This window comes from Toxorhynchites rutilus, chromosome 2 (assembly GCF_029784135.1).
Source record: "Toxorhynchites rutilus septentrionalis strain SRP chromosome 2, ASM2978413v1, whole genome shotgun sequence".
In the NCBI taxonomy this organism is placed as follows: Eukaryota; Metazoa; Arthropoda; class Insecta; order Diptera; family Culicidae; genus Toxorhynchites; species Toxorhynchites rutilus.
Genome location: NC_073745.1, coordinates 82034107 through 82053622, shown reverse-complemented (window position 1 = coordinate 82053622; position 19516 = coordinate 82034107). Strand labels below are relative to the sequence as shown.

The window sequence follows — 19516 nt, the reverse complement described above, 5'->3', positions numbered from 1 at the left end:
TCCAATCGGAACTACTCTAGCAATTTTCCACATGCTTGGGAAAGTTGATGTCGTGACACAACAATTGAAAATATCAGTAATGTACGGTAGCGTTACTGAGAGAGACATCTTTAATATTTTTAGTGGAATTTCATCATTTCCAACCGAGTTACATGAAGCAGACGTAATTTCAGTAAGAACCTCATCTGTGGTAATACCTTGGAAAGAAAAATTTGTAGTAAAACTATTTTCTAATGGAAACTCGGTAAGAGTACGCGGAACATAATGAGAGATGAAAAAGTTATTCAAACTCGTTGCTGAAACGTCAATTCCACGTCAATTGTTCACTTTACTTAGACAGTTTCCACTCACAAAATCAATCTGGGACGAGCGACATCCACATTTATGGCATGTTGGGGATGAGGGAACAATTTTAAAGATTAACGAATGTAGGTTGTCGAACAATATGCGAGTTTTCGGCAAGTCAGTATCAAGTAAATTGATGTTGAAATCTCCCATCAGCATGATATTAGATTCTGTCGATGAAATGTCTGAAACCAGCTCGTAAATCCCATTCATCAAGCCAATGGCGCTATCTGGTGGCCTGTAAACAATGCCACACAAAAGATTGACAGATTTAAGTTTTAAAAATAAAAAATCGATTTCACTCCCAGGTTTAGATCGAGCAACGACCGAATATTTCATACCTTTCTTCACATACAACGCTACACCGCCTCCTCGTTGCTTTGTCTTCGAGTAACGATCCGATCGAACTATATTATATCCATTCAATTCCACAGATTTATTTGTGTTGGATTGTTTCAGCCAAGTCTCAACAATCCCAATTACTGTTAGCTTAGAAAATTCAAAAAACAGTCGATATTTGTCAATGGTTGCTAGGAGACTACGAGCGTTTTGAAACCTAATTTTAACAAAATTCTTGGAAATCTTTTCAACTATTACTTTCATTTCCAAATCACTTATGTCGCGTTGTTTATTTTCATAACAAAACATTTGATCAGACACAGAGCGTGTAATAGTGCATTCATTTGATTGAGTCGAGATTACTGGCGCTACAACTGCGCTTTCATTCACGCTAGTAACAAAGGTGGTCGTACATTCAAAGGAGATTTGTCGTTTTTTGGAAGAAATTCTCGTACTTCTACTCCTTCAGGCCAGTAGAAAGTATCGCTAACCTGAGCTACTAATTCAGTTGGTACGGATAGCTTGAATGACACGAATGTCAGTTCACTCACGTTTTTACCTTTCGGGACTAGTTTAACACATTCGATTGTATCAGCGTCAGCATTGATTGTTTCACGGAGGTACTGCTTGATATCATCTTCAGTCTGTTCATTATGAAATGGTGTGATGTAGAATGATTTCTGGGTTGCGTCGTTGTTCATTCTCGGAGCTCGGGGATACTGGTTTTTGTTGACTACTCTCAGGCGACGGACGATCGGATCGTTCGCATGTGACACGGTCGGCGGGTTCATGGAAGAATTACCAGTGCTGATCGAAGCGGTACTGCGGCATATGTAGCACCAGTAGATGCACGAGATGTAACAATTGCGGTGGTGTTTACTTCAGAGTGCAGTAGTTATTTTGTTGACAACACCAACAGAAGATTTCTAGAACACATTCATAAAAGCCGTAAACCGGCTCAGAAGGAATCAATTAATCTGAGCACATAAACATTCGCACAAAACAGAACAATAAAATGTTCTTTTCTGCTATAACCAAAGAGTCCTTTATATACTCTGGATACCCGTCAGTAAAATTATACCATCCGTAAAATCTGTATTCCGAGGACAATGTCGAACCTGTGCAATAAAATGCAAATCAGCTGGTGCGATAAAGTGCAAAAACGATTGATATGAAAGGTATTAGCTACCATCTCTACCATCACCACCAGTGATTGTGACACAGAGCACAACTCTAATTTCCATAGTCGCCTGCGATAGAATCATCGAAAAATTTACATAATTAGCCTTGTCAAAATAGAACCTTTCCGTCTCTCTGTGTGTGAAACGGAGGGAATATTAATCTTTTTCAACCGAGAAGAATACGGTAGAAGCAAAGGTAAACACACAAACAGAAAGCGAAGGCAGAAAATAATTCCTTCCGCCCAATAGAGCAACACAGACGTACATGATGATGATGATGATAATGCATGATGATAGTGCCCTTAGGTCGACGTTCAATTCTTATTTTTCCCCGTTTCACACACTCATTCGGAGCGTTTCTCTCTCTAATCGAATGACGCTGTTGCTTTTCGACACTTCCTAGAAATTTACTATCTCTTATCTGTTGTGTGAAATTAACTGCGGTAGGTTTGACCCTGACGGCAGAATATTTCAATCTTCGGGTGGGAGACCCCCGCGAGGCAGAAGTTGTTCCACGTTTGAAATGTGAGTTGAGACCGGAACCGGTTCTTAAGTTCGCATCATCAAATAGATGTGCAATGGCAGCGTCGAAGTTTCGTTACTCCAGATACAGATACTGTGATACAAAAAAACAAGAATACGTCTTCTAAATTCTCGAAATATTATGCATCATTGGTATGGGATTATAATTGACGAATTTCATGCCAACTCGACTGGCCATTGCATAATGGTCCAGGAAGCGCATTTAAGTGGAAATTTGCAACTAGAGCTTGACAATTTTAATTTAGACAAAAACTGTATTCGGGGGTCTCCGTAGCCACATTGGTTGCGCGTTCGCTTAGTAAGCGATCGATCGTGAGTTCATAACTCAGGGCCCTCATTGACCATCTTTGTGTTGTTACAGAATAGCTACGTCCACGCAACAATCATCAGCGATGGAGATCGATCCACGGTCGAAATAAGATCGATTCATCCATACAACTGCTCTGCTCTGCAAGACACATCGGGCTGCTGTTCTATAAATAACTCAACAATGATCAATCAACTGTCTCCGCTGTCCGGTGGTCCAACTGGATAATGGAAGAACAGAAAGAATATTCTTACGCCTAAATGGCTACTGTGTGAATGTACCATATGTAATGGTATAGAAGGAATACTGGCGAATGACAACTGTGTAATGTGCTAATTATAGATATGATAACCATGTGACATGTACACGATTAAAATTCGGCTCTGTTACATCTAAAATGCTAATGAGCCTTGAATAAATGAATGGGATATAAAAAAAAACTGTATTCGACAAAGTTGTTATATTTATATTTTTATTATAATGTTAACTTTCATATTTAAAACTCTACATGTAAACTATATTTAAAAGACTTTTAGAACTTACTAACACAAACATTTTTTCGATGCAGAACTTGTCAATATCTCAACTCTACTCAAAGTATTTGATATTTCTTCCCAAAAGAAAAACACGCTTTCTTCATTTGTTTGTTGGTCTTTCTGGGGCAAACATAAACAAAGTTAATTGGCGGCATATTTCACTCTACATAATGTGACATTTTCAAATCTATGTTATTTTTTGTATTTGAGGAAATTAAAATTGAAATAATGAGTTTTTGGTGAAAAACCATCAATAACTTTGAGAAGGAATAAGATATTGACAAGTTATGTCGTACAAAAACAATTTTGATGTAGAATTTGCAATATAAAAGTTAGAGCAAAAAAAACATTTTTTCATGGTCACCATAATGCAGCTTGGAAAAAATGCGAGATCTTGAAAACTATATTATTTTTTTGTGTTTGACTAAATTTAAATAAAAATCATGTGTTATTAGGTGACAGATAATTTTTTTTTAATATCGCAACGTTTTGTATTAAGACACATGTCTTAAAATATTTTTCAACGTAACTCCTAAACATATATTTTTACAATAATGATGCATTTGGAAAAGTTGTTGGAAATTATAAAAAAAATTATAAAATTTCATGAACATGACGGTATAACTCGACAAACATTTTAGAAGGGCCTGTAACTGTAAAAAAAAGTAAAACTGTGAAAAAGACAGTAAATTAGTAATTTAAAATTATTAACATACAAAAATTCATAAAAATTCGATGTTCCACAAAGTTCGTCCAAAATAATTTTACCATCTTAGACTTATTTTTCAAAATTTCTGCATGACTTCTATTTCATATGAAATACCTAAAAAAATATTTTAGACATTAAAAATAACACTTTATTTGTAATTTTTTTTCTCAGTGTATATTTTTTGACGTTTAAACATCAATGCTCTAAAAATTTTTCTAAGACACTATTTCGGTACAACTCAAAAGTTACACTTGAGTCAAAAAAAACCTAATTGCTGTGGAAAACTCATATTTCCTCAAACCAAACGGAATAAAAACTTTCATTTGAATTGAAAATACATGCTTTAAAATGGAGGCGATCTGGCGTATCCATACTTCTCACGCTGAAGCTCACAGGTTCAATTCTCACTCCCGACATTCTTCAAAAAATGGAAGGTAAAAGTGACGTACCAGCCAAAAGTGTTGGAAGTCACTATTATACAGAAATTAAATGTTTTCAAAATCTGCATTTTTAGAACGATTTCATTTGGAATTGCACATTTCCAAATTGCAAATGATTTACGCTTTACTTCGTTTCCTGGACAATTGAGCATTGGCAACACCATTCCATTGAAACGTTGTGGTTCCAGGACAGGTGCAGGCAGGTACCGGTAGTTTGGTACGTTGTCTTCCAGTAGAGCACATTGGAGCGCCAGTTGTCGATGAACAATACGGGCCACGTTGTTGTGGCGCTCGGTGTAGGCTGCGTTGGCCAAAACGGGACAGCCTCCCATAATGTGCTCTATGTTTTCACCTGGTTGATGGCACATCCGGCAAATGTCATCAACGTCTTGATGCCAGACGTACCGCCTGCAGTTTCTTGTCGGCATTATCCTGTCCTGGATGGCTATCATGTCGGCTTCTACTACTGAAGAGAGTTCACCACGCGTTAGCCACAGATTAGATGCGGCCTTGTCGACGTGTGGCCGATCCAGTTGATGGGGGTGGGCACCATGCACTGCCTTCTGCTTCCAAGCTGCAATCTTCTCCTCCACTGTCTGCAGATTGCAGTTGAGTTGGTACTCCGCTTGCGCCAAGTGCAGAGCGCAGTATCCTCTGTCGGCGGCGCAGACAGCCCGGTATAGCGCGTTTTGGTTGGCGCGTTCTGCGAAGTACTCGCGCAGTTGTCGTACCTGGGCAACACACACGCAGATGGACACAGCGGCACTTGTCGAGGCCGAACTCCATGCAGATGTCCCTGCTTATGTCTTCGACAACCCGGATAGCTACACATAGACGCTGACGTGAATCAGCGTAGACCTTGAGAAGGTATGGGTCACTTCTTCGTGGGCGCCGTCGCCATACCTTATTTTATAGCCATGACCGTTTCTATTAAGCGTCCTACTGAGGGGGTTCAGTGCCAGACAAAACCAAAGCGGGCTGAAAGAGTCGCCTTGGAATATCCCCCTCTTTATCTGCAGCGTTCTAGACTGCAACACATTTTCCCCATCACTGAGGTGCAGAGACGTACTCCACTGCCTCATCGCATGCTGCAGGAACCTAACGACGACGGGATCAATTTTGTAGAGCTCCAATACCCGGACGAGAAACGAGTGAGGTATGGAGTCATAAGCCTTCCTGTAATCGATATAGGCCATGCTTAGGTTCCGCTGGTTATATACCGCCTGGCCGACTATGGCTGCGTCGATGATGGCCTGGTCTTTGCAGCCATGCGTATTTTTCCTGCATCCTTTCTGCTCTTCTGCGATGATGTGATGCTGTTCGCAGTGAGCAGAAACTTTGGCGGTAATTATGCTGCTCAGTATTTTGTACAGACTCGATAGGCACGTTATCGGTCTGTACTTTGATGGGTTCAATGTGTTGCTGTCTTTCGGGAGGAGGAAGGTGACGCCACGGGTGGCGAATTCAGGAAGGTTGTGTGGGTCACGTAGCACCTTGTTGAAGCACTCAGCTATCTTTGGATGTGCGACGGTCAGCTTCTTGTGCCAGAAGTTCTGAACACCATCGGGGCCCGGTGCTGCCCAGTTCCTCAGGTACCGCGAGGCTTCGCGGACATCGTTCTCTCCGACGATGATAGCTGGCATCTCTCCAATTTCACCACAACTCTCCTCCTCCCGTCTTAACCACATTTGCCCGTCGCGATGTTCTACTGGGGTCTCCCAAATACCAGCCCAGAAGTTCGTCACATCGCTAATATCTGGCAAACCTTCGCGGTAGTCGGGCTTCTCGTCGCTAATGTGGTCGTAGAACGCTTTCTCGTTATCTCTGAACATCCGATTTTGTTCCTGGCGCTTTGCAGAGTCAGAATAACGTTTCAGCCGTTTTGTAAGGACGCTCAATTGCTGTACCAGTGTGTCGAGTTTTTCCGTCAGCTGGTGAGCTCCCAGCTGGCGAAGTTCAGTAGGCCGCACGATCACAGCAACTTGGCGACATAATTTCGCCGATCTGCTGCCTCTTTTGTACGCCATCAGTCTTCCAATTGCGGCGCGCTTGTTTAGGATCCGTTGCTCCAATCTCCTTCGCCATGGAGGCTCACGCCTTTCACGGAGATGTTGGAGCAGTCCGCCTCTTGGCCTAATACGGTATCCTAAACTTTTGGCGGTCGCCACAGCAGCACAGTAAACTTTCAGTTGCAGCTCCTCCATGTTCTCAGCATCAACCAAGTGCAGCGGAAGAACGTGCTCGTTCATGAGCTTTACTGCACTTGTCAGCCTGCGGGAATGCTGCAACTTCGGGATCCTGGGGCGCGACAATGGGTCTGTGTCGCGGAACTGTGAGATCGCCTCGTCGTAGTGGAAGACCAGATCGCGTAGTAGTTGTTGATCTGGCTGTGGGTCTTCCGGCTCAGGGGGTTGTAGTACTGTGGCCTCCACTGGTGCTGATTCGCGTGCCCCACTCGCGAATGAATTGCTCAGCCGTACTGAACTTCGTCTCGACACATCGCTTGCTCTGTTATTCCTGGAGCTTATTTCTCTCTGCACCTGCTGCTTGATCTCGTCGATTTGCGTTTGGGAGAGCATGTTGTTGCGTACTATCGCTCTACGCCTCGCGTTCATCGCGTTCTGATCAAGCCTCCCGACGACCTCTGGATACGCTTCCTCGAACATTGTTAGTATTCGAGGGCGACCGCCCATGTCCGTCTCCAAAGCAGTGCAGATGTAATAGGCGCGGATCACGAATTCATTCATTTCGTGTGTCCACATGATCCGGCGCCTAGTGGTACCCACAAGTGTGGACGACTGTCGTCTGGCAGTCGCAACACGTCTCGTAGGCGCAGCGTTTCTTGGGTGATGTCGATGGCTGCTGTTTCCGTGTGGCGGTAGCTCTTCGGGTTGAACCCGGCTGGTGGCCCGCTCTTGCACATCGCCCTCCAGCCGCTGGCCGCTCGCTCTTACGCCCGTTCCAGGACCAGCTCCAGTTCGGGGACCCTCCTCGGGTGATCGCATTCTAATTACTCTTCGTGAACGTAGCTCCATTTTCTGGGTGTATCTCCTTTGCCCGGGAGACAGCGGGTTGGCAAGGCCTCCATGACCCGGGAGGCCTTCCCCGGGAGAGATATAGCGCTCTGACTCGCTCGCACCCCCTCACTTAGCCACTTTCGACACCCGTTCTCGGAGCCAAGACCAGGTGTGTGTTTCCAGTTCACGCCCGATCTAAAAATGTCGTCATATGATCTTCGTGGAGGCGTGAGATAGGAACATTTGAGACCAACAGGCAGGCTCCTACCCTATGTTGATCCCCATTTGAGAACCCAGAATTTTCTTTAGTGTATTTTTTATTATTTTTTTGTGCAAATTTTTTTTTTAAATCAAGCAAATTGTTTTTTTTTTCAAAAATATTCAAAATTCCGAACGAAAATAATGTGAATATTCCATACAATTACCAACAAATCACCCATATGTCGGAAGAAGGGCACTGTTACAGGCAGAGATGCCAACCTTATTTTATCAGAATAAAATCGATTCGTGATGAATGTTTCGTGGTTGTAAATGCCAAAGATTTCGTGGTTGTAAATGAGAACCGTCATTCATTCAAAAACTCTCTGGTCCGCACTTATATAATGCTTACCTTTTGTCTCAAAATCCGAACACATCATTTTAAAATATAAATTTACTAAACTTTAATGTTTTAAATATTCGAAAAATAAAAACCCTGACATCTTCATCTATGGGCTTCATTTTAACATCATTCACGAGTATCGATACAGCCTTTAATTTATAATACTTAGCATTTGCAAAAAAATACAGTCAGTGACAGTTTAGCACTGTTTAAAATGTTTGCGCTAGCAAATTTCGTAAAAAATGAACATCGTGAATTTTCCAGTTTTTGTAGTTGTTTTAACTATTTTGTTTACTGTTTGCTGTTCGTTGTATAACATGTTAAGTGCTAGAAAAGGTAAGAATCTACTATAAAAGGATGAACAAATTATTTTTTATGCAGAAATCTTTTTGGTTTTGGTTTTATCATTATTGATTGTATTAGGCTGTCAAAAAAGTCCTGCGGTATTTCCGTGAGGTGTCGTTGTAAGCGCGTAGTTCTAGTTGTATTCATTGTATCGAGTCATACTATAGCTTGTTGGAAAGGTATTTTTGCGCGCTATGATATCCTTGACAGTGTTTTGTTTGGTTAAGTCGTTCGTGAGTTATAGTGTCGCAAATATGGAGCAAAATAAAGAGAAAATCCGACACATTTTACAGTACTACTATGACAAAGGCAAAAATGCATGCCAAGCTGCCAATAAAATTTGTGCCAGACCCGATACAGTTTCTTTTTCCACCGCACAACGATGGTTTCAACGTTTTCGTTCTGGTGTAGAGGTCGTCGAAGATGCGCCACGCTCCGGAAGGCCTGTCGTCGAAAATTGCGACACAATCGCTGAATTAGCCGAGAAAGACCGGCATAGTAGCAGCCGTAGCATCGGCCAAGAGCTGGGGATAAGTCATCAAACCGTTATTAATCATTTGAAGAAGCTTGGATTCACAAAGAAGCTCGATGTATGAGTGCCACACACGTTGACGCAAAAAAACATCTTTGATAGTCCGGACCTTGCACCAAGTGACTACCACCTGTTTTTTTTCCATGGCGAACGAGCTAGGTAGTCAGAAGTTAGCCACAAACGAGGCCTGTGAAAATTGGCTATCCGAGTTTTTTGCCAATAAGGAAGCGAGCTTCTATAACAGGGGTATTATGAAGTTGGCATCTCGTTGGGAACAAGTCATCGAACAAAACGGCGCATATTTGACTTAAAACAGATGATTGTAACTAATTTTATGAACAAATGAAAATTCAAAAAAAATACCGCAGGACTTTTTTGACAGCCTAATACTTATTTTTATAATAATCAGTTACGTAAATGAACAGCCCATTTTATCGTGTGTTATCAATATTAACAATACTTCTACAGTCTAAATGGTATGCAGTTGAAGATTTAACGATTTAGATACAGCTGCTGTATAAAAATTTTAGTACAAATTCAGCTGTTTAATTTATTTTGCAAACATCTATTTTGAATATTTAACCCAAGTTCAATAAAACACATCGATATTTTTTCAAAACTCCACTTCAAAACATCTTTTAGTTGTTTTTTTTTGTTAATATCTCCAATTTCTTCATGTGACGGTTATAATTATAAGAAGAGCCCTTGGAAAAGATTATAGGCTTAACGATAGATTTTCGATCGGATAACTTTTTTTCTCGTCGCTTGATTTTATCCGACATCCGCTTTGGGAATGCTCTATGTCTCGATGAGCCCTATACTGTAATTCCGCGTCGTCCTGAATCGTGGCCGGTGAAATGGAATCATTTTTACCTTCCGTGTCGGAGCTATCATAGATTCGCAACAAATTCAGGGGGGTTTGGTCTCCCATACAAACGAAATACAAATGTCTGCATTACTCGAGAACTAATCAAGCAAACGAAACCAAATTTGGCATGTGGAGGTTTTAGGATGCAATAAATGTTTCTATGGTGGTTCGATACTCCTCCCCCCTCGAACGAAACGAAAAAAAAATGTCTACATAACTCTAAAACTAATCAAGCAAATTGAGCCAAATTTGAATGTGAAGATTTTAGGGGACACGAAATTATTATGTGGTGAATAGACACTTCCCCCCCCCCCTTTCTAAGGGGAGAAGAGGGGAGGGGTCTGTCCTTATTCTATCATATTTTCTGTATCAAACATTTATTCCAAGTAACGGAGGAACATGTTATTTGCAAGTGGTTGAAAAATCTTGTACGAGAATTATGTCTGAAAACAATCTGATGTTATAATGATGAGTTTTGGTAGAAGTACTAAGAATGGTTATCTGAAACAAAATAAATCGAACAGATTCTGAATCAGTAAAGATTCCACTATCGCATGAACCTCGGACAAGTCAAAAAAATGTTTGTTAACAAAATGGCGGCCGTTTGAAAAACAAAATCCGGTTCAAAATGTTTTTTCTTGCGTTTCCCGATTGATTTTTTAAAAATAGTAAAATTTAAAGAATATCATTTTTTTCGAGGTTCATGCGGATTGCAGATTGCCTGCAGATTGTATCCATATGAATTCGACATGAATCAATTCAGTAGTACTTGAGATATCGTGTACGCCAGTTTGAAAAAAACTAGTTTCGAGAAAAACGCGTTCGAAGTTCATTGTGATGGCCGTACCAGGTTAGGTACCGCATAACTAAAATGGCTCTAACTCGGTAAGTAATAGAATTTTCGATAAGTCCTCTCTAGAGTATATTCTTGAATGCCTAAAGCTGCAACTGCAATCTGAGATGATGCTGCCAAATCCTAAGACGAGTTGGCATGAGATTCGTCAATTGCTGTCAATACAATTCCAAAATACGTATAGAAAAAAAAGTGAAAGTATAGTTGAGTTACCAACACACGCAATCCCCTGATTTTCCTCGAGTACAACCCTGATAACACCTTAACGCTACCTAAGTACGCGCCTCGGTAGTGAATTCAAATTAGCTCATGAGGGTGCTCGTGGCATCTTGTCAACCACTAGACGAGAGCTCCAACCCCGAACCATGCTACTCAACAGACTCCCGTTTAAAATTGAGTCAACTGTGTGACGGAGAAGGTTATACGAATGAACACGAATCATACAATGCACCAGTGGTGCTCCACGGCAGAGTCTACATCGCATCCATTCCATTCGCATCGCATCCCAAACGTGTGTAAATATTTATTCTAACCCAGAACGTCTCCAGCTGCTGCTGCTACGGCTGCAGTGAATGCATCCACTTGAGACGGAAGACTCCCGGTATTCGCTTTTCGCAGACAAAGAAAAACATTCTCCTCAGCCTTGACAAAAACTGCACTCTGTTCATCACCGTGAAAGTGGCAGTCGAAGACCGCAAAAGTGTGTACGTTCTTTGATCGAATGTAGACGTTATCGTTGAAATCGTTTCATAAATGTTTTTAATTGATCTTAAACCTAAACTTACCAGAACTTTCGCGAAACGTCGATCTAGCTCGCCAATGTCCGGCATGGGCTGCAGATTCCGGGATCGAATGCTGGCCTGCCGGACGTGGCAGCTGGAGGGTTTCCAGGTGTCGATGCTGCCGATACCGCTCGAAGGTGACGGTAACAGTGAACATGGCTGCTGAATATCCGGGTGGTGCGTCTCGACAATGACGCTGTCGCACTTGGAACCTCCACCAACGCCACCGTTTCTGGCGACTATGCCGTGGGCCGCCTTGGACGATGCCAAACCCATTTTCGGTCACTACTGCGCGGCGGTTATTTCGTAATTCGTAATTACACAGTACGGAACTTAGCCACGAAACATAGAGGCACACACAGTGGAATCGGCTCACTCATAGCGCTTAGCTGTGTGTTTTACTTCATTATTTCCGCGTTCGGAGAATTAACACACTTCTTCCTTCATTTCATCGAATTTTATGCCGCGCACACTACTAACTCTTCCACCCAAAAAAGGCAGCACTGCACAATCAACACACACCTGAGGAAGGCGGGGGGATATATCACTTCCGATCGTTCTGGTCGAATTGAATTTCTATGCTACACAGCACAATATATCACACACTCAGGCTTCGGGGCACATAAATGGAAAGAGAAAATAAAACGAATCACGATGCTTCTCCCTTGTTGGCCTGTCGTTCTCGTATACACTCAATTATGGAAAAGAACTGGAAATAGCACAAACAGCACAAACAACAATTACTCGCAGACACAGTCTCGAATATGCTAGCAGCAACAAACACTAGCTACAACAACATCAGCCAGGAACAAAGTGGAGGTAAAATGCTCACTTCCGGCTCTGGCGGCGCGAATGAACACCCAACCATCCCGGTCGTCGCGATGAAACGGATGTCTCTCACAGAGCTTCAGGCTTGGCACCCAATGCTGCGAGCTGTTCTGTGTCTCAAGTAATCGACCCTTTTCAACCGTCGACCTTTCCCGTTCCCGTAGCTGAATTCCGATTAATTTTTGCAGCGAAATCCAAACCGCGCACCACACTGTCAACTCATCAAGTTTCGCGTTTCGCGACTTGGTGGATCAATTCCGCGCTGCGCTGCGTTTCACCGAAATGACTTAGTTGGCGGTCAGTGCCATCGCTAGACAACACGCCAAACCAGGTTAGCCACCGGTGAATTCGAGTCCGGGATATTCCCGCTGTCGTGTGTGTGTTCTGCTTAGATTTGTGCGAACGGCAAGTTTAGTCCAATCGAATAGGGGGTTGTGCACATGTTATTACTAAAATAAAGGAAAAAAAGATTGGTTAGCTTGTTTTAAATAAGTAGAAAAGTTATTTGGTTTTATTCGAGAGGCAATGATGATGACCCATACCCCTACAAACGATTTATCATACAGATAATATTTATGTTTCAAACATAGACACAATCTGTTAAAAAACTGCTTCATTTCTCATTAAATTTTAATTATCAAAGAAACCTGACCAATCTGAAATCACTCATAACCATCTAGGGTCGATCCATGTACAGTCAGCTTGAAGTACTTTAACATATTTTTTTGTTTCAATTTCAGGCAAAAATTCGCATTTCTTAATTGATTAGGAATTGAACATAATATTTCAGAGTTTTTATGTAGAACATAGAAGAGATCAAGACTCAATCTCAACCTCAAGCAATCAAAATTTCCTTAAGTCAACGCCATCCACTTCTACACTAATTTTGTTGCAAAAAAATAAAAGATGAATAACCAAAAAAATGTAGAGATATACGACCGCTTTGTTAACGTAGGATACGGTATTGTTTCAACGTTTATCACGTTTGTCACCAAGAAAATAGTACGGCGAGCATGAGAAGAACGAACATACACCGCAAGCGTTATTCCTCTTCTTGATTATTGGTCCCATGGACCATGTTACAGAATCTTTTGATCTTTTATTAGGTACAGGGTCTTTCAGATTAAACGCTCACGCAACAAATTTTAACAACATCTACAAAAGTGAACTGATTTTTATTTTCATAAAACGAAAATAAAGCTTATTTTAGGACATTTTCGATGTAACCACTCCTTTTTTTCGATAACGCGTTTTAAACGGTGAACAAAATTCTTCATGCACTACTCTAGCATTTCGACTTCGATGCTGTTGAAAATCCAAGTTATTTCTTCTTTAAGTTCCTCCAAATTTTGTTGCTTATTAACATAGCATGTGGCTTATTAACATAGCGCTCCTTCCTCAGAGGAAATAATATACGACGAAAAATGTTGAAATTCTTACCATAAGAGGACAAAGTTTCATTACCCCCTAAGACCAAAATTTTTTATCCGTCTAAAAAAACCACTTTTATTTTTTATTTATTTATCCACTTTTATCTCGAATGTCCGACTTTCAACATAAAATACTCCTAGCAGAAAGCTGCCAGCATAAAACCAATGTGCATGTGTGATAAATGAAAATATTCTAAAGGCGTTCAAGTGGAGGTGAACATGGAAAATAATGTCTGAATAATTTGAAAAGAAAATCCGTGAAGCCCGTCTAATGGCGTGGTTGGGCTGTAGAGAGTTAAGGCTTCCGTTGCTCGAGTAATACGATTTCTCTTAAAAATACACTTTTGAAAATTGTACATCTTGACACTGAAAACCTTCCGATCAGACTGAACGAGTAGCGGAATATTTTCGTCCCGAGATGGGGAATGCAGTGTTTCCATCGATGGAGCGAAAAAAAATGTTTATAAGGAACTATTCGATTTTTTTTGCGTGAGTGTTCGATCTGAAGGACCCTGTACAACAAAGCTCCTATCAAACTCTGGAAATACTCATTGTAATGAAGTGGTTCATAATCCTCCTTTTTTTTGAAAACAGCCGGTTCACATTCTGATTTTAGGATATCTTCGCATTCGCAAACTTGGCTTCGTTGATTCGCACTTGGATTCCCAGAAACAAACGTAATACACTTAGCTCCGTTATCTTGAACTCCGCTCGTAATGTTTGCTCCAAACTGTTGCACTCCGATTCTGTCTTCGCAATAACGATTATGCCATCTACGTAAATTAGCAGATACATTTTTGTCCGTCGAACGTACAGGCAGTAATTTGCAGTTGACAGCTTGTTGAAGACATAATCAATTCTACGGTTCCAGATTATTGCGGCCTGCTTGTGTCCATAAAGATTGCGTCTCAATTGGCATATTTGGGCTGTTTGGGTTGATGTTCGTAAAGTCCGGAGGTTGCTTCATATAGATTTCCTCTTGAGGCTCTCCATATAAGTACGCTGTATTGTGGTCTACGTGACGAACCAGCATACGATCCCTGCTTGCTAAGGTCAAAACCGTCCAAGATGCTTGCTTGACCACATGAGCGATAATCCGCGCTAAACTTTTACAAAAATCGCCGTCTTCTTGATGCGACATGATTTTTTATTTCATTGCGGTCTCTCATTTGACATGCTTAGAACATAAGACGGCTTCAGCTGGTAGATTTACGGCAAGTTTGATTGAGCCCTTATACCGTTCCGGAGGAACACCTATGTGCGGTCGAGATGATTGTCGCATTGACGAGCCTCGTGTTCTGTTTGTGTAAAGCGAAAATGGTATTGAATTTTCGAGTGGAATAATCGCATTTTAAAAATAAAAATTATTAATCTTTTTTAACTTCACTGCATCAAAAATGTATTATATGTGAAAGAGTAACACATTTTCATTTTTCTGAAAGTGGTGCTAAATCTTGTACGCATATTTTATCTTAGAATGATTTCATAGTATGATAAATGTTTGACGGAAATACTAGAAAATTTATAGAAAAATAGTTGAATACGAATCAGAACTACGTGTTCTAAATATTCAAATAACATCAAGTCATAATTTTTCATTCAAATTTCAATAATTCAAAACAGCCTTCAGGTCTGATTATTTGATATAGAATAAACTGCTTCACGAATACGGATGAATTATGTTGACTTTTATTTTACGTCAAGACAAGGTTCATTTGCATAGCTCGATTATTTTGATTCATCTAGATCGAATCGCAAAATCTCATCGATTTCATTGAAGATATCGATGCCTTCCGTCGTTTCTTTCTTAGGAAAAGGCAAATCAATTCTTCCGTTACTCCAAATGAAAGAAATCCAAATTAATATTCCGATTTCTTCTTTCTCGATAATTATGGCCACAGAGACAAGTTGGGATGATAGTGTTAGAAGCGAGGAAGTTTTCGAAAATCGTTTCAATGTCTTCAGAGATGACCGTAATCTTCACAATCCCATAAAAAATCGGGAGGCGGCGGAATATGTTCTGAATTTATCAATGAATTAATAGCAATAAGGACTGCTATTAATTCATTAATAAATTCAGAACATATTCCAACAACAGAATTCGATGAGTTTGAGCGAGTGTGGGTCAAAGCACTTATTGCGGGAGAGATACATATATTTGCTTCTGTTTACTTCCCCCCTGATCGTGCTCAAATTAGTTGTTATGAGAAATTCTTCGAAGTTGCTGAAAATATTTTATCTTCAGATTTCAATCAACGAAATGCAGACTTTATCACTGATTTTGACAATGAATTTATCTTGCTTCCAGTTTTTGGTGATAATAAGACTCTGCAATTTATTTTTGATAAAATAGCCGGTCTTGGGTTGAATCAAATAAACAATGTTCATAATCGACAGAAATGCTACTTGGATTTCTTGTTGACAAATATGACCGAAGATTTTTGTGTGACTGAATCATTAACTCCACTTTGGAAAAATGAAGCCTTCCACACAGCTATCGAATTTTCTATATTTATAGATAAAACCCAAAAACAATTTGAATATGAATTCGAGGAAGTCTCTGATTACACCAAAGCAAATTACCAATCAATTAGGTGTAAGCTTAACTATATCAATTGGCAGGGTATATTTAGAAGTGTAGAAAACATTGAAGTAGCAGTGACGACTTTTTACTCGAGGATCAGTGAAATTATAGAGGAGGAGATACCAACTAGACGAAAAAGGAGAAATATAAACACATCCGATTTGGTTTAATCAAAACATAAAGAATCTAAAAAATAAAAAAAACAGAAGGCACATAAAATTTATAAGAAATACAAATCTGACGCTAATCTAGAAAAATATCTGAACATTTGCGAACAGCTCAACTCAATTGTTAAAACCGCTTTTGAAGATTAAGTAGTATTAAGTAGAAACAGAGTCGGACATAAAGTACAACCCGAAAAGTTTCTTTTATTACATAAAAACAAAATTGAAAAGCAATGGTTTTCCATCACGCATGCACCTTGACGATACCGTGGGGGATGACCCAGAAAAAAATTGCAACCTCTTTGCAACATTTTTTCTAGAAGTTTATATTGAAACAGCTGAGGGGGACCGAGATCGTGACTTCTTTGCATTTCTTTCAGAATTTCCATGTGATATTGGAGTCAGAAAACTAACTTACATTGAAATTTTTGACGCATTAAATAAGCTTGATGTCTCAAAAGGGCCAGGTCCTGACGGAATTCAACCGGTTTTTATAAAAAATTTGGCATCTGAATTAACTCATCCACTTTTATGGCTTTTCAATAAGTCATTGGAATCAGAAGGGTTCCCAAAAATATGTAAAAACTCTTTTCTTGTACCTATATTCAAATCCGGTAATAGATCCGATGTTAGAAATTATCGTGGAGTAGCAATTATTTCTTGCATTCCAAACCTTTTTGACGCCATAATATACCAAAAACTTTTTCAACAACTAAAGACACGAATTACAAATAAGCAACACGGTTTTTTCAAAGTACGATCAACAACAACAAATTTGCAGGAATTTGTCACATTCACTTTGAATGCAATGGATGATAGTAATCAAGTTGAAGCTCTATACACTGACTTTAGTAAGGCTTTCGATCGTGTTGATATACCATTACTGCTTCTTAAACTTCAAAAAATAGGAATAGAAGTCAAGCTATTGAAATGGCTAGAATCATATTTGACTGACCGCACGCAAATAGTAAGGTTTAATGGGAAAATATTCAAAACCAATATTTGTTACATCCGGAGTTCCTCAAGGCTCTCACTTGGGGCCACTTTTGTTCATTTTATTTGTTAATGACGTTTGCGTTTTTCTAAATAGTGTTAAGGCACTTATCTTCGCAGATGATATGAAGCTGTATATGGAAATGAAGAATGAAGAAGACTCTCAAACATTCCAAAATGAAGTTAACATAGTTTATAATTGGTGCACTAAGAGTTTATTACAGCTCAATGTTAGGAAATGCACTTTGATGACTTTTACAAGAAGAAGAACACCATTGAACAATGGTGTTAAGCTGAGAAATCAACCCATCGCCTAAGTCACCTAAGTCTCTTACTCGTTGACATCTACTGGTCAACGAGCTAAGTCTCTGGTCTTAGATTCAAAACTAACCTCCATTGATCATTATAATACAATCACCCATAGAGCAAATAATATGTTGAGCTTCATCAAACGCTTTAGTTACCATTTCCACGATCCGTACACAATAAAAACATTGTATATAACATACGTCAGGTCAATTTTCGGATACTGTAGTATTGTATGGTCCCTCTACATAACTTCACACGAATACAGAATTGAATCTGTACAAAAACAATTCTTATTATTTGCACTTCGTAAACTAGGCCGGTCTTCATACCATCTCCCTCCATACGAGGTACGTTGCATGCTAATCAATATGAAAAGCTTAAAAGAACGTCGGTACTCTGCCATGATTCTATTTATTATTGACATCATATCACAACGAGTGAACTCAGAAGAAATATTAGGAAACCTAAATTTTTACGCACCTGAGAAACCCTAACATTTTCTACATAGATTACCGAAGAACGAATTATGCCAAATATAGTCCTATTAATCGTATGATGAGCCTATGTAACGAACACAGTGAAATAATTTATGTAACCATGTCAAGGTCAATACTCAAAGACTATTTGAATAGAATAAGATATAGTTAAATTTCACTAGAATATTTGGGCGGCATATTTAGTCTACGCTGGTTTGACGAAATAAATAAATAAATAAATAAATAAAAATTTGTTGATTATGTAACTTGTTAAAATCGTCTTTTGAATTAAACTGATAGACTATCCAGCCAGCTCTCTTTAGTTTTTTTTTTAGTTTTAGGTAAGTAGTTCTAAGTAGTATTAAGAATGTATTGGTCTACAATTTTGATTGACGACAATAAAATAAACAAATTCTTTGGACATGTCCCAAAAAATATTGCTAATTTATTGTATCAGAAATATCTGTATTCTCGTCCATCGACATTGAATGAAATACAATGTCAGCAGATCTTACTTTCAAACTTTCGGTGAAACAGAGGTTTGCTTGTGAGAAGCCGTTCCTTCAGACGGCAGGTCGGCGGCCGACACGTGTTCTTATCCTCGGTTATTTATCCTCGTTGAGCGGAAACTTCGCCCACTTTAGATAGACCTCAGAATAAATTTTATTAGGAGAAAAAATTATAATCAAAAATGCGCTCCGGTGGCGTAAACACGTAAGTATCAACATTGGCAGCAGTTACTGCAGTTACCCGCGCAGAATAGCACAAAAAAAGTGAAAAAGTTGACGAATTACTCAGTTTTTTGAAGAAATGTTTGATTATATTCATTCATCATTCAAAAGAAAAAAAACATCATTTTTCAAATCAGCCTGGGAGCCTGGGATCCGTAGGTTAGCCACCACTGCTTTAAATAATTCATTCTTACATGCTCATAAAAATTTCAGCCAAATCGGCCGAGTAGATCCTGAGATATCCATACTACAGGGAAACTTCGATATAACGTACCCTCGTTATAACGAACCCTCGATATAACGTCACTCGATATAACGTACACATTTCCAAAGTGTAAAGGAAAATTTTTTTCAATATTTTTTTTCTGATAGAACAATGAATCATCTGTATTGTGATGCTAAAACAAGTTTTGTAACTTCAATCAATCATGAAATACAGCTGGTTTTGGGATTCCGGATTCTAAATAAATCAAGATTTAATCAACAGTACGAAGGGAAACATCATGAGAAAGGCTGGCTTCGTCTTCTGATTGAAGTTATTCATTAACTTTACTAAAACAGCAACACAATAATGTATTATAGACTACGTTTGTGAGTACTTTA

At 39.6% G+C, this 19516-nt stretch overlaps 1 protein-coding gene across 2 annotated transcripts in view; it reads right to left on the bottom strand.

The window, feature by feature from the left end:
- LOC129765139 (formin-like protein) overlaps positions 1 to 19516 on the bottom strand; it is a 155599-nt gene that overhangs the window by 115342 nt on the left and 20741 nt on the right. Inside the window, exon 2 of one of the 2 annotated variants that reach the window (XM_055765023.1) lies at positions 11402 to 12107. In XM_055765023.1, the coding sequence (XP_055620998.1) occupies positions 11402 to 11674 (273 nt within the window). In that variant the 5' untranslated portion in view covers positions 11675 to 12107. Of the gene's footprint in view, positions 1 to 11401; positions 12676 to 19516 lie in introns of both variants that reach the window. The other variant, XM_055765022.1, reaches the window with a different exon arrangement.